A 26811-nucleotide genomic window follows, 5' to 3' on the forward strand; every position below is an offset into this window, starting at 1 on the left:
ACACACACACACACACACACACACACACACACACAAACACAAAGATGCTAATCATAATCTTGATAGAGGTAGCTTGACTACTGTATTCAGTGTACTGTTCTGACAATTATTTGTTCCAAATATACTTACACAGTACAGTTCTGGCCAAAAGTTTTGAGAATGACACATGATAAATTTTCACAAAGTCTGCTGCCTCAGTTTGTTTGATGGCAATTTGCATATATTCCAGAATGTTATGAAGAGTGATCAGATGAATTGCAATTAATTGCAAAGTCCCTCTTTGCCATGCAAATGAACTGAATCCCCCCCAAAACATTTCCACTTTATTTCAGCCCTGCCACAAAAGGCCCAGCTGACATCATGTCAGTGATTCTCTCGTTAACACAGGTGTGAGTATTGAAGAGGACAAGGCTGGAGATCACGCTGGTTGAGTTTGAATAACAGACTGGAAGCTTCAAAACGAGGGTGGTGCTTGGAGTCATTGTTCTTCCTCTGTCAACCAAGGTTACCTGCAAGGAAACACATGCCGTCATCATTGCTTTGCACAAAAAGGGCTTCAGAGGCAAGGATATCGCTGCCAGTAAGATTGCACCTAAATCAACCATTTATTGGATCATCAAGAACTTCAAGGAGAGCGATTCAATTGTTGTGAAGAAGGCTTTAGGGCACCCAAGAAAGTCCAGCAAGTGCCAGGAGCGTCTCCTAAAGTTGATTCAGCCGTGGGATCGGGGCACCACCAGTACAGAGCTTGCTCAGGAATGGCAGCAGGCAGGTGTGAGTGCATCTGCACGCACAGTGAGACAAAGACTTTTGGAGGATGGTCTGGTGTCAAGAAGGGCAGCAAAGAAGCCACTTCTCTCCAGGAAAAACATCAGGGACAGACTGATATTCTGCAAAGGGTACAGGGATTGGACTGCTGACGACTGGGGTAAAGTCATTTTCTCTGCTGAATCTCCTTTCCGATTGTTTGGGGCATCCGGAAAAAAGCTTGTTCAGAGAAAACAAGGTGAGCGTTACCATCAGTCCTGTGTCATGCCAACAGTAAAGCATCCTGACACCATTCATGTGTGGGGTTGCTTCTCAGCCAAGGGAGTGGGCTCTCTAACAGTTTTGCCTAAGAACACAGCCATGAATAAAGAATGGTACCAACACATCCTCCAAGAGCAACTTCTCCCAACCATCCAGGAACAGTTTGGTGACGAACAATACCTTTTCCAGCATAATGGAGCACCTTGCCATAAGGCAAAAGTGATAACTAAGTGAACAAAACCGATATTTTAGGTCCATGGCCAGGAAACTCCCCAGACCTTAATCCCATTGAGAACTTGTGGTCAATCCTCAAGAGGCGGGTGGACAAACAAAAACCCACAAATTCTGACAAACTCCAAGCATTGATTATGCAAGAATGGGCTGCCATCAGTCAGGATGTGTCCCAGAAGTTAATTGACAGCATGCCAGGGCGGATTGCAGAGGTCTTTAAAAAGAAGGGTCAACACTGCAAACATTGACTCTTTGCATCAACTTCGTGTAATTGTCAATAAAAGCCTTTGACACTTATGAAATGCTTGTAATTATACTGCAGTATTCCATAGTAACATCTGACACAAATATCTAAAGACCCTGAAGCAGCAGACTTTAATATTAATATTTGTGACATTCTCAAAACTTTTCGCCACGACTGTAGGTTCCATCATGAAGAAACATCAGAACCAGTTGTATAGTTTAATGTGTTGTGTAGACATAAACAGTTGATCATGCGATGCCTTGAGCATACAGCAGTTGTGTATACTTTATAGTCTAGTCTGTGTAGTGTGCTTCTTTTACAAGCTTTTTTTTGCATTCATCTTTACAGTTTATTTTTATAATGATGTCGGTGGTGTAATGGATGGTGGTCCCGTTTTTCAATATGGACACACACTATAATACAGGCATTGTTCTGTATATATTTACATTGATGTAAGGTATTGTATCCCTACCAGCGGCAAACAATATCGCACTCTGAACAACTGAATAGATTCATTTTCTATTGCGAATCCTGTCTGTTTACGGTGGTATGCATGGCTGCTCTATCCTCTAGCCCCGGATCTCTCTACTCCAATTCCTAATGAGACTTTCTTAACAAATAAGATACTTTGTTTGAAACTTTTGTCATTTGTCATTGTGAATTGCCTTTGAAACACAGCTCCCCTCCACCTTGCACAACATTTGACTATCTGGCTGTCTGCCTAGACACCATTACATTCTGTTTTTTTCCAGTCCAGATGAGAAAAAGGGTCCTGTAGGACAAGCGTGTGGTGGGGAATGACAATGTGACATTTGAAACGACCGGTTGTAAACTAAAAGGTTTTAGACCAGGAAAGGCTTTTTGGTGTCACACACACACACACTCGCACACACACACACTATCACTGGGGCTAACATTCTGAACAGCAACATGCAGCCCACTCTTAAATCAGTAAGCTTTTATAGTGTCACCATGAGGCCATCTCTTTGTGTTCCAGGCCAATGTAAATACAACAGTCAATGGATCAATATCTGTGTGATCCTGCAATCTTTTTGTAAACCTGTGAGCCTAAAACAATCCTTTAATGGCAATTTCCTGGCAGGCTAGGAGCCCTCTCATACCTGCCTTCCACTTAAAGCTGCACTTAACAGAGATTCTGTCCATGTAGCGTTTCAGAAGGGTCAACGGGTTTAAAGCTGAAGAGGAAAGAGGAAATGTTTCTGTTGTTGATGACTCGGATCACAGCAGAGTGCAGAGACAAAGTCCGCCTCCAAAATGGCACCCTGTTCCATATAGTGCTCTACTTTTGAAGGGCCCTTGTTCAATATAGTGCACTATAAAGGGAATAGGGTGTCATTTGGGATGCCCCCAAGCCCTGGCTAAACACATATTATCAGGTACCATCGACAAGCACCAAATTAGTATTTTAGTAGATAGGGCCCATGGTGTGTGTCCTGTCCTTACAGGGTGGTAGTTTCCTGGACTCTCATTGAAGTGCAAGTAGAAATCACACCTTGAGACAATCTACCCAGTGACCTATTTGTATTTGTCACCATTTTTCACTGTTTGATTGTCTTTTTTTCTAAATGGGTCTGAGATATAATCCTGCTCGCCTTGTTGCTTTTATAAGAGCAATTACAGTGACAGCCTAAATGGTACATTATAATTCATATCTCTGAGAACAATGCGATACAATAACAATAGTATAATCAGACTGATGATACAAGTTCATTTCAACGATATTAAAACCACAACGTTCTCTAGGCCCAGTTATCTCATGTAATAATGTTTGTGTCTGTTCGCGGATGCCAAAAGATTTTCTCTACATGCCCAAGCATTACCGACACGCATTTACCTGACAATCATCACGGCAGTCATCCACACGAGAGAGAACGCTTCACAATGAATATGAGTTTGCCATCCAGCAACATCGGTAAGGTTTCTATAATATGTATTCATGGCGGTGTGGAGAGGAGCCAGCATCAATAGCTGGAGAATTGGAAACCCTGGTGATCATGTGTGTTTCCCAAATGGCACCCTATTCCCGTTATAGTGCACTACATTTGAACAAGGCCCCATAGATCTCTGGTCAAAACGAGTGCACTATATAGGGAATAGGGTGCCATTTGGGACAAAGGTAATGTGTGCACTATCCTGCCATTCTTCAAGTCCGTTTGGAGAGGACCATTACTTTAATGCACTTCACAATGGGGAATAAAGAAAAGGTAATTTCACATGTGGTTCATCTCAGAATGGATTCACTCCTCTGTTGAATTATTGATTTTCTCTGAAAGAAAGAGAGATAGAGATGAGCGATGTTTTGTTCTGGGCGGTGGGAAAACTATAGTGTGTCTTCTTAACATGCTGAAGGAGCCCAGTCCACATAGTTATTCTCTATATGTCTTTGAAGACATAGAGCAGAACTTTAAGACATGTTTGGGACTAGTAAGAGAGAGAAAAAAACATACGGTATATGATGTCATCTTACTCTAGGTCCAGGATACGTCCCAACCACCTAAAATGGCGCTGATGTGTCCTATAATATTGGATAGCATTTATTTGGCACTTTTCACTAGGTCTCAAAGCATTGCACTGCATCAGACTAACTGACCCTGCACCACCGCCAGTTAGAACCCACTTGGGTAATTCAGGGCTGCCAAGTTTATGTCATGAACTGTACTTTTGCCCATCTAAGTAAATGTGGTGCTTGCATTCTCATGCAGGGGGGGGGGATGCGTGATATTCCCCAATGCTGGAAGGGGGACCCAGAGTGAAACAGTTTGGGAACCCCTGGTTTAGAGTAGGAAAGACTCTGAGCTGCAGCCATCCCCTGAAGACCACTATCCTGTTCTGTCCATCCTGTTGGTTTTGCCTTCATTTATGGAAGTAATTGAATGATGAAAACAAACTGCTCATTCCAGCTAAACCACTCATGAAGCAATGAGCTCATAACCAATATGGTTTATTCTAGAAAATGATTCACTATAACCAGAGGAGGTTTGGATAAAAGGCTGCAGAGAGAAGTAGTTGGTGTTTTGGTGAGATGCCAGAGCTCTGCAACCTACATAGAAGCTAGAGCTCTAGAACATGAGGCCAACATTTAAAATGTTGCAGAATTCATTTTTGATTTAAAACCATACTTTTGTGATATGTCTGTGTAGTTACAACATCATTTGTTGACCCCCTTTTTTTTGTGATATCCAATTGGTAGTTACAGTCTTGTTTCATTGCTACAACTCCCGTACGGACTTGGGAGCGGTGAAGGTCGAGAGCCATGCGTCCTCTGAAACATGACCCTGCCAAGCTGCACTGCTTCTTGACACACTGCTCGCTTAACCCGGAACCAGCAACGCCATTATGTCAGAGGAAACACCGTACAGCCAAAGCCAGTGTGCAAGCGCCCGGCCCACCACAAGGAGTCGCTAAAGCAAGATGGGACAAGGTCAACCCTCCCCTAACCCAGACGACACTGGGCCAATTGTACGCCGCATCATGGATCTCCCAATCGCGGCCGGCTGCCTCACGGCCGGGGATCAAACCCAGGTTTGTAGCGACGCCGCTGCGATGCAGTGCCTGAGACCGCCGAGACCTCTACAACATTATTTCTGAAAACATTTCTGAAACTGTCTTCAGTTCTTCAAGTTCTCACCTCTGGTTTTTATTTATGGGAAGTTTATTTGAGGTAGTTCTCTCAAATTATATTCTTTATTGATAGTTAATCAATTGTAAGCTACAAAAAAGTCCTGTACTGAAATAGCAAATTGATTGAATTGTATTGATGCTTGCAATAACCAAAAAACTATTTCAAATTTGGCTAAATAAATGAATTTAAAGTAGAGAACGATATTGACCATACTGTATGATAATATGCAGTAAGAATACAAAACATTAAGAACATAGTCTCACCCACCTAAAATGGCACAGTTCACCTGATGTGATTGTGAAGTGCCCTCTCCAGTTTTTATTGTGTTGTCTCTAAGCGTTTAATTATAATATTGGACAGAATGTTTGACACCTTGTAGAGGGGGGGGGAAGGTGTTCCTAATGTTTGGTTTACTCAGTGTATGTTGCTAATAGTGCAACCAACCACATTAATGCAATGTATTGCCCCACTCCAATCACCTCCAATCCTACTCGACAAATAAGAGTCTACATGTAAGTGGCTGGATCCATTATTAATGGGAACAGATTGGTAGGACTCCAGTGCATGTATTGATTTCTGGCTCCAAATTGCCTGTTAATAGTGTTCTCTGAGTGGGGAATGGGTCACTGGGTCTAGCTTCTTGATTGCTGTCCGGTCCGCTGCAGTTTTGCTTACACTCACTCATTCAGCATGTGTGAGTCCCAAATGCCACATATTCCCTATATAGGGCACTACTTTTGACCAGAGCCTTTATGGGCCCTTGTCAAAGGTAGTGCACTACACTTAGAAAAAAGGGCTCCAAAACGGTTCTTGCTGTCCCCTTTTGCTGAACTCTTTTTGGTTCCAGGTGTAACCCATTTTGGTTCCATGTAGAATCCTCTGTGGAAAGAGTTGTGCATGGAACCCAAATGTGTTCCACCTGGAGCCAAAAGAGTTCTACCTGAAACCAAAAAGGGCTCTTCAAAGGGTTCTCCTATGGGAACAGCCAAATAACCCCTTTAGGTTATTTTCTAAGAGTGTATATAGGGAATATGGTGCCATTTGGGGCACAGGCAGTGTAATGGCTGTTCTGGTGTATTCAGTATTCTCCCTTCTGGAGAAATACAGTGAAGCTGGTACTGAAGCTCTCTGGGGGGGGTTTGTTATTTTTGATGCAGAGGTCTTTTCTGGTGGTGAGCTGCAGACAGGCAGGCCTCATGCTTTCTCTACCTCTCTACCCCTCTACCTCTGTCTCTCTCTGTCTCTCTCTACCTCTCTCTCTCTCTTTCTCTCTGTCTCTCTCTCTCTCTCTCTCTCTCTCTCTCTCTCTCTCTCTCTCTCTCTCTCTCTCTCTCTCTCTCTCTCTCTTTCTCTCTCTTTCTCTCTCTCTCTCTCTCTCTCTCTGTCTCTCTCTCTCTCTCTCTCTCTCTTTCTCTCTGTCTCTCTCTACCTCTCTCTCTCTCTCTCTCTCTCTTTCTCTCTGTCTCTCTCTCTCTCTCTCTCTCTCTCTCTCTCTCTCTTTCTCTCTCTCTCTGTCTCTCTCTCTCTCTCTCTCTCTCTCTCTCTCTCTCTCTCTCTCTCTCTCTCTCTCTCTCTCTCTCTCTCTCTCTCTCTCTCTCTCTCTCTCTCTCTCTCTCTCTCTCTCGTCGGAGTGCATGCTGGGAGTGAGTCGTCAAGCAGAGTGTTTGTGAGAGCGAATGGAATTTCTTTTCACTCTATTGGGTTTTGGTATGTACATATATATATATATATATATTGATTAGTTTAGTTGTTTTACGGATATATTGTTTAACTATCACTAAGCACGTATAGGGGTGGTGGGATCTTTGAGCACGTATAGGGGTGGTGGGATCTTTGAGGTTGTTTTTTCGCGAGGGCACAACCAGCGGGTGGGGCTGGTTGAAATGGCCACTCGCGGAAATGTAGAGTTTGAAAAACTTAGTCGGAGGCATGGAGTAAAAATTCCTGCTGCGGCTGGGTGTTCAGTGGAAGAATGTAGCTTGGCTGTGGGTGCTATCATTGGGTATGATAGCATTAAATCAGCCTCAAGGATGAATAGCGCTGTAGTGATATTCTTAGATTCAATTGAAAAGGTGAATAAGATAGTTGAGAGGGGTGTTGTGTTGCGGGAGACACAGACGCCGGTATTTCCGCTTATGAATCCTGCGAAGAAAGTTATGCTTTCTAACGTGCCACCATTTGTTAGAGATGAAGTGTTAGAGCGAGAGTTATCTCGCCATGGTCAAATCGTATCTACAATAAAGAAGGTTCTTTTTGGATGCAAATCTCCGTTGTTGAAACATGTCGTGTCTCATAGGAGACAAGTGCATATGATTTTAAAGAAGGAAGGAGATGAACTGAATTTAGCGTTTAGTTTTAAGATTGATGGATTTGATTATGTCTTCTATGCATCTACTGAATCAATGAAATGTTTTGGATGTGGAAGAGAGGGGCATTTGGTGCGTAATTGTCCCGAGAATGAACGCGCTGAGCCTGGTAGTAGCTTTAGTGCGGGTGCAACTAACGTACCACAGCGAAGGGATGAAAATACTACAGGTGTAGGGGAAGAGAGAAGGTGGGCAGATGTGGTTGGAAAAGTAGGAGAGGAAGGCATTGTGGATACGGGGGCAATTGTGGTAGATCAGAACAAAGAGGGAGGGGAAACAGTAGGTGAGATTGCGACTGCCGTCGCTGAGGTGGTGCTGGAAAATGAAATTGGAGGTCAAGAGGAGATTGAAATAACGGAAAAGGAAGCGGATGTTTTCAAAATACCGAGGAGTAAAAGGAAGAATTTAAGGGGTGGTGAAGGGTCTAATTCTAAGAGAAAGGTAGAGATGGATAAATCAGGTGAAGATGAACAGGTTGTAGAGATGGGGTTTTCTTCTGGGGAGGATAGCGAGAGTGAGTCATCTGACGCGTCACAACAATATAGTGAGATAGATGGGGTGGAAGGGAGGTATGGGATCGAGAAGATACGTCAATTTCTGAAGTTGACAAAAGGGAAGAAATATATGCAGGATTACAATGTAACTGATTTTTTCCCTGAACGTGAATTGTTTATTGAATCAGCAAAGTTTCTGATGTCAAAAATTACAGGGGGAGGTTTGAAAAGCCCTGAAATTGCTAGACTCAAGAAAGTGGTCACGAGAGTAATAAGTGATGCAAATTCTAAAGAAAATGAAAGAGTTCAGTTGCAGTTTTAACTCTGTAAAGAGATGTGGTGGCTGTATCTTCCTCTGTATTTTTTTCTTATCCATGAGCAGTTTTAAGATCTCTTCTTTAAACGTAAATGGGGCAAGAGATGTTAAAAAAAGAGCCATGGTGTATGAGTTAATGAGGGGAAAGGGAAGTGACATAATTTTTCTACAAGAAACGCATAGTAATTTGGAAAATGAAGTTATGTGGCAACAGGAGTGGGGGGGGACAGTGGTGTGTAGTCATAAAAACTCAAAAAGTGGGGGTGTGGTTATCTTGTTCTCAAAAGGGTTTTTGCCTTTGTCATATGAGGTTGAAGAGGTAGTTGAGGGGAGGTTATTAAAAGTTAGAGCAAGGTATGAAAACATCAATATGTGTCTGATAAATGTATATGCCCCAGTGGTGACAGTTGAGAGGGTATGTTTTTTAGAGACATTATCAAATACCATTGAGAAATGTAACAAAGAAGATTATTTGTTTATTGCTGGGGATTTTAACTGCACAGTTAGTGATTTAGATAGAAATCACCAAGAACCTCATATAGCCTCAAGGACGTTTTTAAAACGCCTTATTGTAACAAATGAACTGTGTGATATTTGGCGGAGTCAACATGGAAGAACAAGGCAGTACACCTGGGCGCATGTGAGAGAGAACATCATCTCTATGGCCAGGTTAGATAGGTTTTATGTTTTTGAGCATCAATCTCAGGTCTGTAAATCAAGTGTGATAACTCCAGTGGGATTTTCTGATCATTGTTTAATAACAGAGGTGGTGTTCATTAACGATGTAAAACCTAAAAGCGCATACTGGCATTTTAATATAACTTTATTGAGTGATGCTCACTTCAGGAATTGTTTCAGTTTTTTTTGGGAGAGGTGGAGGTCTCAAAAGGCCAGTTTTGTATCCCTTCAACAATGGTGGGATATAGGGAAAATCCAGATTCAACAATTTTGTAATCAATACACGGAGAATGTCACCAAGGATATCACCAGATCAATGAAAGCCCTAGAGATTGAAATAGTGGAACTCATGACGTTGGTTGAGACCACAGGAGATCGAGGCCATACTCAGGCCCTCAAGAGGAGAAAAGCTGCATTGGCAGATCTGTTGGGTATCAGAGCACAGGGGGCATTGGTGAGAAGTAAATTTCAGGGCATATCTGAAATGGATGCCTCATCCAAATGTTTCTTTGGTTTAGAGAAAAAGAATGGACAAAGAAAAATTATTCATTGTCTCAAATCAGCTGTTGGACAAGAGCTCACTAGCCCTAGTGAAATTAGAAAGAGGGCAGTAGAGTTCTATGCTGAGCTCTACAAGTGTGAGTACAAAGAGGACAAAACAGTGACACAGCAGTTCTTTGATGGGCTCCCAAAGGTGCCTGCAGAAGCTCAGGTTGAGCTTGAGCAACCATTGTCTTTGCAGGATTTATACACTGCATTAAATGGCATGGAAAATGGAAGGGCACCAGGCATTGATGGGCTTCCCGTTGACTTTTTTAAGTCTTTTTGGGCTATGTTGGGAGAGGATTGGTTAGAAGTAGCTAATGATAGTTTAACCGGAGGGTTACTACCAATAAGCTGCAGAAGGGCTGTCCTCACCCTACTGCCTAAAAAGGGTGACCTGAGGGAGGTGAAGAACTGGAGGCCGGTGGCTTTATTGTGTACTGATTATAAAATATTGTCAAAGGCTTTGTCCAACAGGCTGAAGGAGGTGATGGGGCAAATCATACATACGGATCAGTCCTACTGTGTTCCTGGCAGGCAGATAGGGGATAACATTTCTCTGATTCGTGATTTTTTGGACGTCTCTAAGGCTATTGGGTTGGATGCTGGTCTAATTTCAATTGATCAGGAAAAGGCATTTGACCGAGTTGAACATCAATATTTATGGCACACGTTTGAGGCGTTTGGGTTCAGCTCTGGTTTTATTGCCATGATAAAGGTGATATATGGTGACATTGAAAGTGTATTGAAAGTTAACGGTGGTTTGAGTGCTCCTTTTAAAGTGTGTAGAGGTATTAGGCAGGGATGTTCTATGTCTGGGATGTTATATGCTATTGCTATAGAGCCACTACTAAATAGCATTAGAAGTCGCATTGCAGGGGTGTGCCTTTCAGAGGATATTCCTCCTATTCGTCTTTCAGCCTATGCTGATGATGTAGTTGTGCTAGTGAAAAATCAAGCGGAGGTGGATAGTTTGAGTCTAATGGTTGATCGTTTTAGGGGAATATCCTCTGCAAAGGTAAATTGGGAAAAGAGTTGTGCTTTACAGATTGGAGAATGGTCTGGAGGGATCATGGCTTTGCCAGGGGGGCTAGAATGGTGTAAGGGAGGTTTTAAGTATCTTGGAGTGTATCTAGGAGATGAGGGGACTATGGAAAAAAATTGGAGTGGGGTGGTTGAAATGGTGGAAGGGAGGATGAGGAGATGGCGTTGGTTACTATCTCGTATGTCATATAGAGGGCGCACTATTATAGTTAACAATGTGATTGCCTCTGCACTGTGGCATCGGTTGTCAGTTTTAGAACCACCATCTGGCCTTCTGGCTAAGATACAGGCAATTATTGTGGATTTCTTTTGGGATAAATATCACTGGGTTCCACAAAGTGTTTTGTATTTGTCAAAAGAGGAGGGGGGACAAGGTCTTGTACATCTTGCTAGTAGGGCTGCTGCTTTCCGGTTTCAGTTCATTCAAAGGCTGCTTTATGGACCGGAAAATGTGGTGTGGAGAGGGGTGGCAGGTCTTATATTACAGAGGGTTGGAGGATTAGGCTTAAAGAAGGCTTTATTTCTGGTTGATAGTAGCCAGATTTCTAGGGAGGGAGTACCTCCGTTTTATAGAGGCCTTCTCAGAGTGTGGAGCATAATGAAGGTGTCCAGAAGAACTTCAGCGGAGTCAGTGCATTGGCTGTTGGAGGAACCTCTGGTGTATGGGGCGAGACTGGACTGTACAACTGCAGCTGTTCCACATTTCTCCAAGATTCTGGTGAAGGGGAAAATCATCACCTTAAGACAGTTAATGGCCATGGCTGGGCCCGCCTTAATGGATGGAAGAAGGGTGGCAGAACATTTGGGGATGAGGTCGGAAAGGATTGTCGGACAAATGCTGGGGAGCTGTAGGAAGGCTCTGTCAGCGGAAGAATGGGATATGCTTAGTAGCCACAAGAAGAAGGTGCAAGATGAAGACGTCTCATTTCCAAAACTAGGGATTACACCAAATATCCCAGATTCAGAAAGAAAGGCGTTATTGCTGGATTTGAGAGGGTTGGAGGAGGTGGGTTTGGATGAGGTGAATGGGAAGGAATTGTATAGGGGGTGTGTCAAGGTGTTGAATAAAGATAAATTGAAAAATAGAAAAGATACTCCATGGAGGGTAAAATTGGGCATTGATGACAAGGTAAAGCCAGCATGGAGAGCACTGTACAAACCACCGTTACAAAAGGGTACTGGTGATATGCAATGGAGGGTTTTACATGGCATCATTGCAGTTAATGCTTTTGTATCTGTTATTAACTCAGATGTTAGAGATGGATGTCCTTTTTGTAATATAAGAGAAACCATTTTTCACTGTTTTATGGAGTGTGAGAGGATAAAACCGCTATTGGAAATGTTGGAATCTTTGTTTAAAGCTGTAGGGGAGTTTTTCAATAACACTGTTTTTATTTTGGGGTTTCAATATAGTAAACAACAGAAAAGAAAATGTCAAATGTTAAATTTTATTTTGGGACAAGCTAAGATGTCAATTTTTCTGAGTAGGAAACATAAGATAGAAACGGGATATGGGCAGGATGTAAGATGTGTTTTTAAAGGTTTAGTGAAAGCAAGAATAAAAGTAGATTTTGAGTTCTTTTCAGCTGTAAAAGATCTCCTATTATTTGAGGAGAAGTGGGCCTACGAAAGAGCGCTTTGTTTTGTAGAGGAGGGGAAATTATTTTTTGCTGCTGAAATAAGTTGAATGTATATGTTATGTATTTATTTTTGTTTAGGAATTACATTTTGTTATTTCATTTCTGAAAAGGCAGTGTGTCATTGTTTATGTTAACACTTGAGTAAAAAATAAAGGTTTTATAAAAACTCAAACTCAAAACTCTCTCTTTCTCTCTCTCTCTGTCTCTCTCTCTCTCTCTCTCTCTCTCTCTCTCTCTGTCCCTCTCTCTCTTTCTCTCTCTGTCGCTCTCTCTCTCTCTCTGTCTCTCTCTACCTCTCTCTCTCTCTCTCTCTCTCTCTCTGTCTCTCTCTCTCTCTCTTTCTCTCTCTCTCTCTCTCTCTCTCTCTGTCTCTCTCTCTCTCTCTCTCTCTCTCTCTCTCTCTCTCTGTCCCTCTCTCTCTCTTTCTCTCTCTGTCTCGTTCCCAGGCTGTAGGGACGGAGACCTAATGCCACAGCAGCACTCAAACTCCCAGCTGTCCCTCTCTTTCTCTCTCTTCTCCAACACTGCACAGTCTGATCATTAACAGCTTTCTTTCTCTTCGTTATCGCTCGCTAAAGTTGATTTAGCCATTGTGAGACTATTGTTTGAATCTCGTGGCAGAGCTGAGATATTTACTTCAAGCAGAACCAATTCTGTGTGTGTGTTTACGTGCATGTTTGTGTGCATGTCTCCATTCGTGTACGTGCGCATACATGCTTCCTCTGTTCATTCCCTCTTCACAGACATCCAGATGACATTATGGAAAGGTGCACTGTGACTGGGCTCTTAATTCCCAGTGCCTCTGTTACTGCTCAGGCGAAAAGCATTAGGATATGCATGATTAGATAAAACACAGGCTAAACAGAGGGACGCGGTCCAGTATTAACCACTGGCTGTTCTGCTGATGGGACTGTGTCTGTGTCTCAAATGGCACCCTATTCCCTATATAGTGCACTAATTTCAACCAGGGCCCATAGGATAGTGCACTATTTGGGATGCACTGTGTGTGTGCTGACTGTGGTGCTGTAAAGATCTATCTGCTATCACACACAATCCCTAGAGTACCACTACAGGCTGCAGGTGTGTGTGTGTGTGTGTGTGTGTGTGTGTGTGTGTGTGTGTGTGTGTGTATGTGTGTGTGTGTGTGCAGAGTGAAGTAGCCTGCGACAGGTGTGTGTCAGTGAGAGACTCCATCACTGTGAGTACAGTAGCAACACATCCTTCCCACTGCAGAATGATACTTCATTAGACTGAGGGAGCGGAGCTACCATCGTCCTGGATAATGTCCTAGGATGTGTCTGCAGGGAGGGCTAAACACAATGTTTCCTTGCCTCATTTGGTTTTATAGCTGGGTTCCGGCTATAGTCCATGGCACCTCATCTGCCACACAACTCTCCTTCCGTAGCCTCCAATTGCTCTTAAATACAAGTATAACTAAATGCATGCTCTTCAACCAATCGCTGCCTGCACCTGCCCGCCCGTCCAACATCACTACTCTGAACGGTTCTGACTTAGAATATGTGGACAACTACAAATACCTAGGTGTCTGGTTAGACTGTAAACTCTCCTTCCAAACTCACATCAAACATCTCCAATCCAAAGTTACATCGCAAACAAAGCATCCTTCACTCATGCTGCCAAACATACCCTTGTAAAACTGACCATCCTACCGATCCTTGACTTCGGCGATGTCATTTACATTAAAACAATTGGATACCACGAAAAAGGGCTATTTTTTTTTTTCTTTTTTATAAATAAATTGGATACAGTCTATCACAGTGCCATCCATTTTACTACCCACCACTGCGACCTGTACGCTCTCATTGGCTGGCCCTCGCTTCATACTCGTCGCCAAACCCACTAGCTCCAGGTCATCTACAAGACCCTGCTTGGTAAAGTCCCCCCTTATCTCAGCTCGCTGGTCACCATAGCATCACCCACCTGTAGCACGCATAGACTTATTTTTCTACTGTATTATTGACTGTATGTTTGTTTTCCTCCATTTGTAACTCTGTGTTGTTGTATGTGTCGAACCGCTTAGCTTTATCTTGGCCAGGTCGCAGTTGTAAATGAGAACTTGTTCTCAACTTGCCTACCTGGTTAAATAAAGGTGAAATAAATCACAAAAAAACAGGCCTCTAACAACTTCTCTAGATGCACTGCATGCCAATGGACCAGTCTGCCAGTCTGCTGGCTCCAGTAGAAGAGACATTATGCTACACGTATTTATCCAAAGTAATACGGTATGGTATGGGAAGGGAACCCTGTTCCTGGAGTGCCACAGGTACTTCAGGATTTTTTTCCAACTAATTACCACACTGAGCTGCTTAGCTAATTGATCAGTTCAGTGATTGGCTAAATTCAACACAGGTCAGTTAAAATAATGTGAAATGTCTTGGGCACTCCAGGGTTGTCTACCCCTGAGTAGACTGTTAGAACAATAATGTAAATGTGTCTGTGAGCCCTACAAGAATTGAACCCACTACCTTGGCGTTGCTAGTGCCATGCTCTTACCAACTGAGCCACACAGAACCTTGAAATGATGCAGCCTGGGCTACTGTACTGTCTGTTTATAGTACACCCGCATGGGTTCAGGGTTAAAGGTCATTGACTGGGCATCCTCTGGAACAACAAGTGCGCAACTCTGCCCATACCAACCCTAAACGGTCCTCCGACAGCAGTGTATGTTTTAGGCAGGGAGGCATGTGGCCAGCTTTTATGTTGATTCATTCCGTTTTGTCGTTGTTGATGTGTTAGAGATCCAACTAATCTCTCGACTTTTCCATCTGTCTCATTATATATTCTGATGAAGGGATTATTATTTATGGTGCCACTGTACTGTGTAACATGTTGGCGTGTAGCTAGCAGTTCAAATGTAGAGAGTGAGTTCAATTGTATTCTAGTACATGGAATTGACCCCAAATCATCTGAAAGCCATTTTAACAGACATAACATGTGGTACTATGCCTGGTGCCTTGCACCAACAGAACAGCCTAACTATCAATTCTGATACTGCTACACTACAGACATGAACTGAACCCAGTGAGATTCTCCCCAGAAATACAGGATCAATTAGTGGCCTTTTACTGATAAGGTGAATCGCATTTAAGCTCAAATTGAATATATTATGATTAAATGATGATCATCCGATTAAGTATTTATTACTTTGGAGACAGCGGCCCACTTTCCCTCAACATTTGTGGGCAGCATTCAAATCCCTTACAAGGATCTGAACACATAATAACGTGTTGTTCAACTTTTTCCTTATGGCCTATTTTTTACCTTCAATATTCACACAGTTTTTTTCTCTCCCTTAAATTGAAGAGGCCCGTTCTTGAATAATGTATGTGTAGGAGGTCAAATGTTCTTCTCCCTCCTCTCTCTTTGTCTCTCTCACCGCTCTCTTTCTTTCTCTCTATTTTAAAAAAAGAAGAAATTCAGCGTAGTCACAGGGTCATGTACTGTATGAATGTGATGGAGAGAACATACACAGCTGTCAGTCATGAAAGCGTGGGGCTGAAGGAGAGAAAGAGCTGAGCACAGAGCAGATTTTACATTTAGAATGTCATGGCCCAGGGGTCAGGCCATTGTGACCATGGAAAATAAATAGCGAAGTAATTGGTGCGAACTCAACATCCTCTCAACCTTGATCCCCCACCGTGTGCCTCAGATTGAAAACCTAAGTCACCTCTGCCCACTCGGACTCTCTCTCTTTCTGTCTTCTCTCGCTCTCTTTCTCTCTTCCTCGGTTCCCACTGGAGCATGTATATGGGGTGCTGGTTCACCGTCTGTGGGGTTGTGGGGCATCGGGGGCTTCTATACACAATGGACGAGGAGGGGGGCTTGGTTCTAACTTTTTACGTTCGTTAAGATGAAGTAAAGTTTGTGGTTTTAATGATGAACTATTGGGCCAATCAAGGTATTTTAAAATAAAACAAAGTCTCTATTCCTCTAAATATCTTTCTCTCTTTACTCTTGCTAGCTCTATCTTCTTTTCCTCTAAAATTGTGTTTTAAAGGGCAACCTTGTCCTCCTGAATTCTGGCCCCTCCCATCCCCGGTCACATCACCTTCCTTCTCCCTCTTATGTACTACCCAATAGAGACCTTCCTAGATGGCCATTTTGAGGTTCTTGTTGTTGTGACATTGTGCCAGTAGCAGAATATTGATTCAACATTCCGGTGGACTGCAGATGATTTTATTTGAGGACAAATATAGGAGTAGAGGTAGCTGGCAGACAGACAGACAGATAGACAGACAGACAGACAGTGGTATCTAACTATCCTGTCCCTTAGAGACTGGGCTGTGTTCTTGTTTCTTTAAGCCTGGGTTCATGCAGGGGGAAACTCAGTTCCCTAGTGGACTGTCAAACAGAAGGCACCTCCATTGGTCTAGGCAGGGAGCTCAGTGGTTATGTGTGTTCGGTCAATAACCGAAAGGTTGCTTGTTCAAATCCCTGAGCTGACCAGGTAAAAATGATGTTGGCGTGCCCTTGAGCAAGGCATGTAACCCTAATTGTTTCACTGGATAAGAGTGTCAAAATGGACACTGAGTGTACAAAACATTAGGAACACCTGCTCAGGTGAAGCCATGATCCCTTATTGATGTTACTTGTTAAATCCAAGTCAATCAGTGTACATGAAGGGAGACATGGGTTGTGTATGTGCCATTCAGAGGGTGAATGGGCAAGACAAAATACTGAAGTGCCTTTCAACAAGGTATTGTGCCAGTCGCACCGGTTTGTGTCAAGAACTGCCACGGTGCTGGGGTTTTCACACTCAACAGTTTCCCGTGTGCATCAAGAATGGTCCACCACCCAAAGGACTTCCAGCCAACCTGACACAACTGTTGGAAGCATTGTAGTTAACATGGGCCACCATCCCTTCGCAACGCTTTCGAACCTTGTAGAGGCCATGCCCAGATGAATTGAGACTGTATTACAACTTAATATTAGGAAAGTGTTCTTAATGTTTTGTACAGTGTATTTCTCATTCCCCTCTGAGTGGTGAGAGTGAGAGAGAGTGAGAGAGACAAAGAGAGTGAGGGAGTGAGAGAGAGAGGGAGTGAGGGAGAAAGAGAGTGAGGAAAAGAGAGCTGTGTTATCATCATTGCTGTGTCAAAGCAGTGTGTAATTCTTTCCCGATATGTGATACCTAGTCTAATTGCTATTCCTCCATAGTGATCCCACTCACTGTGTTTTATACAAGGAATTCCACATTACTTAATGAGATTTGTCATAGCTCTAGTGCTTAGTATAGTTCTAACGGACAGTATTGTTTGCCTCTTGGTTAGTATGTAGTCACAAAGGGAAACAATATTAGTTAAACTAGTATTGACAGCCATTATGGATGAGGCCAATTTACAGGGAAACTGCCATTTGAGTCTACAGAGTGGAACATAGCCGCCATTACATCACCACAGTACAGCACGGAGCAACGAGAACAGCTCAACGCTCGCTTAGTGTCTCTGTCAGAGTTACAGCGGTGAAATAAGCACTCCGTTTAGGAGAAACGTTGAGGCCAGGAGGATATTTTGGGGCAGGAGAAAAGGGATGGATGGAGTGAAAAAGGAGAGAAAGATGTGGGTAACTACACTACAGTCCTCTATGCCTCACTTCTAGGGTTGAACCCAGTTATCGAGATCTTCCCGGGATTACAGCCCAAAACCACTCCCTTTTCCTGGGATAAATAACCGCGAGAAACCAGTAAAATATAATACATTATTTATATGAACAGCATGGCATGAAATGGAACTGTTAAATTAGAAGTAATATCTAAATCTGGCTTCTTTACAGCCTCTGCATGATGAATCAACGCTCAGGGTGGGGACAGACAGCCCATCTCAGTGTGGAATGCAGTTCTCAATGCATGTAGACCTACAGTATCACCTCATCTTTCTTGTGACAGGACGGCCTACATTTGCTGCAGCATAGCCTATGCTACAGTAATATTGTCCCGCCTGCTCCCGCTCTCCCTCTCTGGCGCTCGAGGGCGCCTGATTGCCTATCATTATGCACACCTGTCCCATTTGTTACGCTACCTGTCCCATTTGTTACCCGCACCTGTCCCATTTGTTACGCGTACCTGTCCCATTTGTTACGCACACCTGTCCCATTTGTTACGTTCACCTCTCCCATTTGCTACGTGGACCTGTCCCATTTGTTACATGCACCTGTCCCATTTGTTACGCTCACCTGTCCCATTTGTTACCAACACCTGTCCCATTTGTTACGCACACCTGTCCCATTTGTTACGTGCACCTGCGCCTCATTGGACCCACCTGAACTCCATCATTATTTGATTGCCTCCCCTTTAACTGTCTGTATCCTCTGTTCCATCCCTGTCCAGATGCTGTTCCTGTCCTGTTTCCCGTCCTGTTTCCTGTCCTGTTTCATGTCCTGTTTCATGTCCTGTTCCTGTCCTGTTTCATGTCCTGTTTCCTGTCCTTTTTCCTGTCCTGTTTCCTGTCCTGTTTCATGTCCTGTTCTTGTCCTGTTCCTGTCCTGTTTCATGTCCTGTTTCATGTCCTGTTTCATGTCCTGTTTCATGGCCGTAGTTGATTAAATGTTCTCCCTGTACCTGCTTCCTGTCCTGTTCCTGTCCTGTTTCATGTCCTGTTTCCTGTCCTGTTTCATGTCCTGTTTCCTGTCCTGTTCCTGTCCTGTTTCATGTCCTGTTCCTGTCCTGTTTCATGCCCTGTTTCCTGTCCTGTTTCCTGTCCTGTTCCTGTCCTGTTTCATGTCCTGTTTCCTGTCATGTTCCTGTCCTGCTTCATGTCCTGTTCCTGTCCTGTTCTTCTCCTGTTCCTGTCCTGTTTCATGTCCTGTTCCTGTCCTGTTCCTGTGCTGTTTCATGTCCTGTTTCATGTCCTGTTTCATGTCCTGTTTCATGTCCTGTTTCATTTCCTGTTTCATGTCCTGTTCCTGTCCTGTTCCTGTCCTGTTCCTCTCCTGTTCCTGTCCTGTTCCTGTCCTGTTTCATGTCCTGTTCCTGTCCTGTTTCATGTCCTGTTTCCTGTCCTGTTTCATGTCCTGTTTCATGTCCTGTTTCATGTCCTGTTCCTGTCCTGTTTCATGTCCTGTTTCATGTCCTGTTTCCTGTCCTGTTTCATGTCCTGTTTCATGTCCTGTTTCATGTCCTGTTCCTGTCCTGTTCCTGTCCTGTTCCTGTCCTGTTCCTCTCCTGTTCCTGTCCTGTTTCCTGTCCTGTTCCTGTCTTGTTTCATGTCCTGTTCCTGTCCTGTTTCATGTCCTGTTTCCTGTCCTGTTCCTGTCCTGTTTCATGTCCTGTTTCCTGTCCTGTTTCATGTCCTGTTTCATGTCCGTAGTTGATTAAATGTTCTCCCTGTACCTGCTTCCTGTCTCCAGCGTCAATCCTCAGAAATACAAAGACCGAATGCGCGTCTAATTTACCCATCTCCATCTGGCTTTCGGGGGTCACCCTATTTTTGAATGGTAAAAATTAGAGTTTTAAAGAGTTTTAAAGCCTATCACTCAAACATCATTGCTTTAAATCAGTGCATGCGCGAGCACTCTGGCAGTCTTTCTCTCTCTATATCAACTCCATTCAAATTGCATCCAAAACAGATTATCCTGTTCTAGATAGATATATTGCTCTATATATAGATGTCCAAGCCACTTTACGGTGATAAATTCAATGCAGTATTAGCCTTATATTTAGCTAATTAATTATGGGTTGTGCATAATAATCTTATAATGTATAGCTTTTGTCTCTTGCACAATACACTAACACCTGTGCTTCACTGGCCTCTCCTTAAAAAACGCTCCTTGCCTCTTGGAAAAGCTAGACTAGAAGAGCTTACTGGACATCATTTTTTAAAATTTCTTATACCAATAGACTATTTGAAGATGGATGCAAGCTCTTTTTTGCTGAATGTTAAATACAGCAGCCAATAATAGAACTCAAGGATAGTTTGATAGCAGTTATTTATTCAGACCCATAACCATTCAGATGGCGGTAGGCTATAGCAGTTATTTATTCAGACCCATAACCATTCAGATGGCGGTAGGCTATAGCAGTTATTTATTCAGACCCATAACCATTCAGATGGCGGTAGGCTATAGCAGTTATTTATTCAGACCCATAACCATTCAGATGGCGGTAGGCTATAGCAGTTATTTATTCAGACCCATAACCATTCAGATGGTGGTAGGCTATAGCAGTTATTTATTCAGACCCATAACTGTTCAATCTTCGTGAAAGCCTTCTGCATCTAATTCTAGTCCTGTATTATTCGAGGATGTCATTAGAATGATGAAGGTAAGGACAACGAAATGAATTGGATGTAGGCTGATAACATTAGGATAAATATTATGAACGGTATATAGGCCTATGCATCAGCCTACTCATTATACAAATAGGCCCTATTATATTTCAAAATGGAAATTAAATTCACTAGCCTATAATTGTAACTTTATAGTCTGCATGTGCTGCTCCAGAATCACATGTTCTCTTCTGCTTTATCATGGTTTGAACGATGTGTGTAATTCCAGCCCATATAATACAGTATAATACAATACGGTACAGTTATACAGTTCACAAGATAAGCCTACTGCAGCTACCCAAGAGAGAATATAGCCAGCTACATCTATGGGCTTTATGTTTTTCTGTTGTGCTTAATGTGCAGTAGCCTATATGCTATATGTATTGGATAAACGCAAAATCATTTTGGATTTTTTTTGGGCTTGGGCTCATTAAATGTTGTTAATGTAGGGCTCATAAAACTGATTTAATATATGGCCCGTCAGGATCAGGTAGCATCAGGGTAGAATGTTCATGCTGATCAAAGTTCCAACCAAATCCAGACATATTTATATGCTTTATAATGCTTTTGAATGACACTGCCGGGTTACCTGGGAGAAAAGTGATTTATTCTCGGGATGGAACATTTGTAAAATACCGGGAAAATATTCAATCGTACTCACTACCCCCTACATCTAGCGCCCACACATCACGTTTTATTAACCCTTCCTTCCCCTACAGATACTGTGGCTGTACCAAGTGTCACCCTATTCCCTAAATAATGCACTACCTTTGATGAGAGCCCTATGGACCCTAATAAGTGCACAATTTTGAGGGAATAGGATTCCATTTGGGATGCGGCCTGTAACTGCACCCTAACACAGAGACACTGACATACACATCCCCCTGCTCTCTGAAAACAGGCCTGATTCCCCAAGGGTAGGCATAGCTCTGCATAATGCATCTACTGCCAGGAACTGAGATACACATGTACACATGCACACACGTACACAGAGAGAGAGAGAGAGAGAGAGAGAGAGAGAGAGAGAGAAAGAGAGAGGAGAGAGAGAGAGGAGAGAGAGAGAGAGAGGAGAGAGAGAGAGAGAGAGAGAGAGAGAGAGAGAGAGAGGGAGGGAGGGAGGGACAGACGTAGCTAGAGAACCCAGGCAGAATACTGTATGTTTTGTCGGCATATATTTGTGATAGCCTGGTGTGTGTGTGTGTGTGCATGTGTTAGCCTGCAGCGGTGGTGCTCTGACGAGTTCAGTGGAATATTTAATTACATCTCTGTCTCATCATTATCCCTCTAATGTTTGTTGCCATGGAGCTTTAATATGATGGTGTGTCATCCCAGACAGTTAATTGTGTTCCGTTTGATACCCCCTCCTCTGAGATATGAGACACATACTGCATCCTAAATGACATTATTTTCCCTATTTAGTGCACTACTTTAGTAGTGTACCATATAGGGAATAGGGAGCCTTTTGGGAGGCAGAGAGACTTGGTCAAGCCTAGGGTTTGGGTTAATTCCAGGGTTTGGGTTAATTCCAGGGTTTGGGTTAATTCCACATTTATTCAGGCGTGATAGAGAAGCATATTTAAGATGTAGATTCTTATCTATGCATAGTTACTTCACCCCTACCTATATGTACAAATGACCTCTAACCTGTACCCCCGCACACTGACTCGGTACCGGTACCCCCTGTATATAACCTCGTTATTGTTATTTTATTGTGTTACTTTTATTATTTTTTATGTTTTACTTTAGTTTATTTAGTAAATATTTTCTTAACTCTTCTTGAACTTCACTGTTGGTTAAGGGCTTGTAAGTAAGTATTTCACGGTAATGTCTACACTTCTTCTATTCGGCGCATGTGACAAATAAAGTTTGATTTGATTTGCTAGTTTCATATCATTATTAATGGGAGAGACTTACAGGCACTTGAAGTGGTATGTCAAGTACAGCAACAACCAAACACATGACAGGAAGGACAATACAGCACTGGACGGTTTTGGTTCGCAGGCTTTTTTGACTTGATTTGGCTGCAGGCAGTTTGGTATCTGTGTTTTTAAAACACACATTGTTACTGCCTGAACATTAACTGGTAGGGAAGTGTGAAAGCCCTGGAACCTGCCCAGAGCTGCCTACTCCTGTGTTATTGTTGTCTTTCTCTGTCTCTCTGTCTGGCCTTGATGGTCCTAACGTTTACTTGGTACAGTCAGCAGAGGATCAGCCTCTTCTCTGATTCCTCCATAGGTTTTGTCCTTCTAGGGAGTAGCAGAACAGAGCAGAGTAGAGCAGAATGGAGCAGAGGAGAGTAGAGTCTTTATTATCCCAAGGAGGAATTAATTTTGCACCAAATATATATTTTTAAACACAATGAACACTTGACATGAATATACACAAAAACCAGTATGTACAGCGATATGTACACAGTACACAATAATACTACAGCTTGTTGAGGAAGCTGATAGCAGCTGTGATGAAGGAGAGTGTAGACCTGCTCGTTTTAAACTTAGGGAGCTTGTATCTGCGCTCTGGGGAGGGAAGCATCGTCAATTAATCAAACAAGGGATGCTGGGAGTTCCTCAGAACAGATTGCGCCTTGAGTATGACTCGTGTCTGATACAGGTTTATACCAATGATCCTGCTACTTTGTTTCACAATGCCACCTAACCCACTCATAGATGCTAAATGACGCCTATTGACGATAGTATCTTTTGGAGTTTTGCTAAGAGCCACGATGCTCGTTCTTAACGTTAGTACCACAAGCGATGCGGTTTGTTTTGGAAATATAAGTATCTTTCATATCAGCGATGTTACAGCGCTTGTTTACAGAAAACAGACAGAAAACAGAGGCATTGCTGTGCTAATCAGCTATCTGCGTCTCCGAACACCTGTGTGTAAACGGAAGACGGACGGACGCCACAAACGTATTGTCACTAAAAAAATACTGTCGGCTGCAACTGTGTTAAACTGGTGAAAACAGTGTACAGTAAGTGTGTATTTTGCATTTGTGAAATGATTTTGATTCATACACTACGTGAGCAAAAGTATGTGGACTCCTGCTCGTCGAACATCTCATTCCACAATCATGGGTATTAATATGGAGTTGGTTCCCCCTTCGCTGCTATAACAACCTCCACTCTTCTGGGAAGGCTTTCCACTAGATGTTGGAACATTGCTGCGGGGACTTGCTTCAATTCAGCCGCAAGAGCATTAGTAAGGTCGGGCACTGATGCTGGGCGATTAGGCCTGGCTCGGGGTCAGTGTTCATCCCAAAGGTGTTTGATGGGGTTGTGGTCAGGGCTCTGTGCAGGCCAGTCAAGTTCTTCCACACCAATCTTGACAAACCATTTCTGTATGGACCTCACTTTGTGCATGGGGCAATGTCATGCGAAACAGGAACCGGCCTTCCCCACAAAGTTGGAAGCACATAATTGTCTAGAATGTCATTGTATGCTGTAAAGTTAAGATTTCCCTTCACTGGAACTAAGGGGCCTAGCCCGAACGATGAAAAACAGCCCCAGACCAGACCATTTTTCCTCCTCCACCAAACATTACATTTGGCACTATATGCATTCAGGCAGGTATTGTTCTCCTGATATCCACCAAACCCAGATATGTCTGTCGGACTGCCAGGTGGTGAAGTGTGATTCATCACTCCAGAGTTTCCACTGCTCCAGAATCTGTCTGGAGGCGAGGTTTACACCCCTCCAGCCGATGCTTGGCATTGCGCATGGTAATCTTAGGCTTGTTTGCGGCTGATTGGCCATGGAAACCCATTGTCCCAACAAACAGTTATTGTGCTGACATTGCTTTCAGAGGCAGTTTGTAACTCGGTATTGAGTGCTGTAACTGAGGACAGACGATATTTACGTGCTACACGCTTCAGCCCTCGCGGTCCCGTTCTGTGAGTTTGTGTGGCCTATCACTTTGCGGCTAAGCCGTTGTTGCTCGTAGACATTTTCTCACAATAACATCACTTACAGTTGACCGGGGCAGCTCTAGCAGGGCAGACAGTTGACAAACTGACTTGTTGGAAAGGTCGCATCCTATGACGGTGCCACATTCATAAGGCCATTCTGATGCCAATGTTTGTCAATGGAGATGGCTGTGTGCTCAATTTGGCTGAAATAGCAGAATCTACTAATTTGAAGGGTAGTCCACATACTTTTGTATTTATAGTGTATGAAGTGGACGGCTTTATGTTTCTAGAACCATACTGCAATTGATTATCTGCGCTCTGAGGGATTTTTTTCCCATTGTGCTGCTATTTGCAATTTGGGGTCAATTTGATTGATGTACATTAGTTATCCTCTCTCTCTCTCTCCCAGGCATGCCCAATTTCATCAAATCTCCAGATGACCAGACAGGTATTTCGGGAGGAGTGGCATCCTTCGTTTGCCAGGCGGTGGGTGATCCCAAGCCACGCATCACCTGGATGAAGAAGGGCAAGAAAGTCAGTTCTCAGCGCTTTGAGGTACATGGTCTACTTTACTATTGTATTTAATTGTTTTATTTGACAATAACGATATTGCACCAGATTTTAGATACATAGTTACATAATTCTCAACCAGAAATGAGAATGGATGAGCATTCCGGTGCAGAAATGGTAAGAAACATTGTAGGAAGCCCAGGCAGACATAGTAGTCCTTTCCAAATGACATGAATAGATTCATTCTTATTCTGTGGGCGTGCCCACATCCTTGTTTCAAAGCACCACTCAACCACATAGTCTGTTTGTCTGTGTCAGTTCAGTGACCACCTCCTCTCACTCTGTCTGCCTTTTCTTCCAGCATCTGAAGCAATGCGGATGTATGCCACCCTGCTCAGACAAGACAGACAGACAGAGACATGGATAGACAGACAGGCCAGGTAGGCAGGCATACAGACAGACAGGCAGGCAGACAGACGTACGCTGAAAGCAGTAGCAGCAGGGAGGCCCATTAGCTGCCAGCTAGTAGAAATGGTTTCAAGTGAAGCGGTCTCAACATGGGTCCTTCCACAGATGCAGACACTCAGCTCACACTGACGTGATTAATAGGAAATATCTTCCATCTGTCTGCACGGCACTCCTCAAACTGAGCCCTGCTCTGTGTGCAGTCGGTGTGGAGGTGTGGGAGAGCAGTGGGCCCAGGGGGAGAGAGGAGAGGACTTCACTTCAGACCTGGGTTAAAATTATGGTTGCAAAGGGTCGGAAACTTTCCAGTAAAATTTCTGGAATTTTTCCATGGGAAGATAAGCCCTGGAATTTTGGGAATTTTGCATGAATTCATCAAAAAAGTTAGCTTATAACAGTTAACCTTTTTTGTGGTATACACATAAGGCAATTCCAGGTCTTGTGGCATATTTTGGTTAAACTCTCCCCAATTCAATGGATTTGCAACCCTCTGCATGCACAGTGCATTCTTTCATCACATGTTCAGCTGATTCTCAAGCTCACTAATGCACACTAATGAGATGCTACTGAGCCCACACTACTACACTGTCTGAGGTAAGGACTACATGCTTTCTGGTAAGTTTTGATTACAATAATGGGTTGGCTGAATATATTTTATATGACATACATGATTGTTTGTAAACTAGTAAGTAGTAGCCTACAGGAAAGTGTGTTTAAATCATTTCTAACTTGTTAACACTTTCTGATCGTTAGTTTTTGCTACCATGTGAGTTTTAGCTTGCTTGAGCCTGCTAATGGAAGAGTGTTAATTCACCTGTTTCCATACATGTTTCATTTTAAAACATTTATCTTACGAAGAAGTTGTTTAATCAAACTGCTTAACTATTTATCTGTACATGGAATTGTATTTGTTTTTTTTTTACTCATTTTTTTCTAATCTTTACAGGAAAATGCAACGAGCACTATCTGATGTGTGGGGACATTTCTCTGCAGCTAATGTAGAAGGAAAAGCTGTGTACATTTGCAAATACTGTGCCAAATCATATGTGAAGAATGCAACAAAGATGCATAATCATCTGGTCAAGGGCATAAAGTTCCCTCAGTGCTCACAACAAGCAACCTGTGACAAACGTCCCTCTACTTCTATTCGAGGTGAAAATGATAAATTAGACACCTTATCGATAGCAACAGCTCATGGTCCTCCTGGAATCAGAGGTGTTTTTGACTCAATGGAGGAACGTAGTCAGAGAAATGCTGATGAATGTCTTGCTTGAGCTGTGTATGCAACTGGTTCACCTCTGATGCTCACAGGCAATGTGTATTGGAAGAGATTTATGAATGTTCTTTGCCCAGCATACACCCCTCCAACCAGACATACTTTATCTACTCATTTTCTGGATGCAGAGTTCAACAGAGTTC

General features: G+C 43.0%; 1 protein-coding gene across 21 annotated transcripts in view; it reads left to right on the forward strand.

The window, feature by feature from the left end:
- The window catches only part of ptprfa (protein tyrosine phosphatase receptor type Fa), a 399275-nt gene that overhangs the window by 166908 nt on the left and 205556 nt on the right, over window positions 1–26811 (forward strand). For all 21 annotated transcript variants that reach the window (XM_036978457.1, XM_036978456.1, XM_036978463.1 and 18 more), the window contains exon 3: window positions 24827–24972. In XM_036978457.1, coding sequence (XP_036834352.1) covers window positions 24827–24972 — 146 coding nt within the window. The remainder of the gene's footprint in view (window positions 1–24826; window positions 24973–26811) is intronic.

Source organism: Oncorhynchus mykiss, chromosome 5 (genome assembly GCF_013265735.2).
Source record: "Oncorhynchus mykiss isolate Arlee chromosome 5, USDA_OmykA_1.1, whole genome shotgun sequence".
Taxonomy (NCBI): Eukaryota; Metazoa; Chordata; class Actinopteri; order Salmoniformes; family Salmonidae; genus Oncorhynchus; species Oncorhynchus mykiss.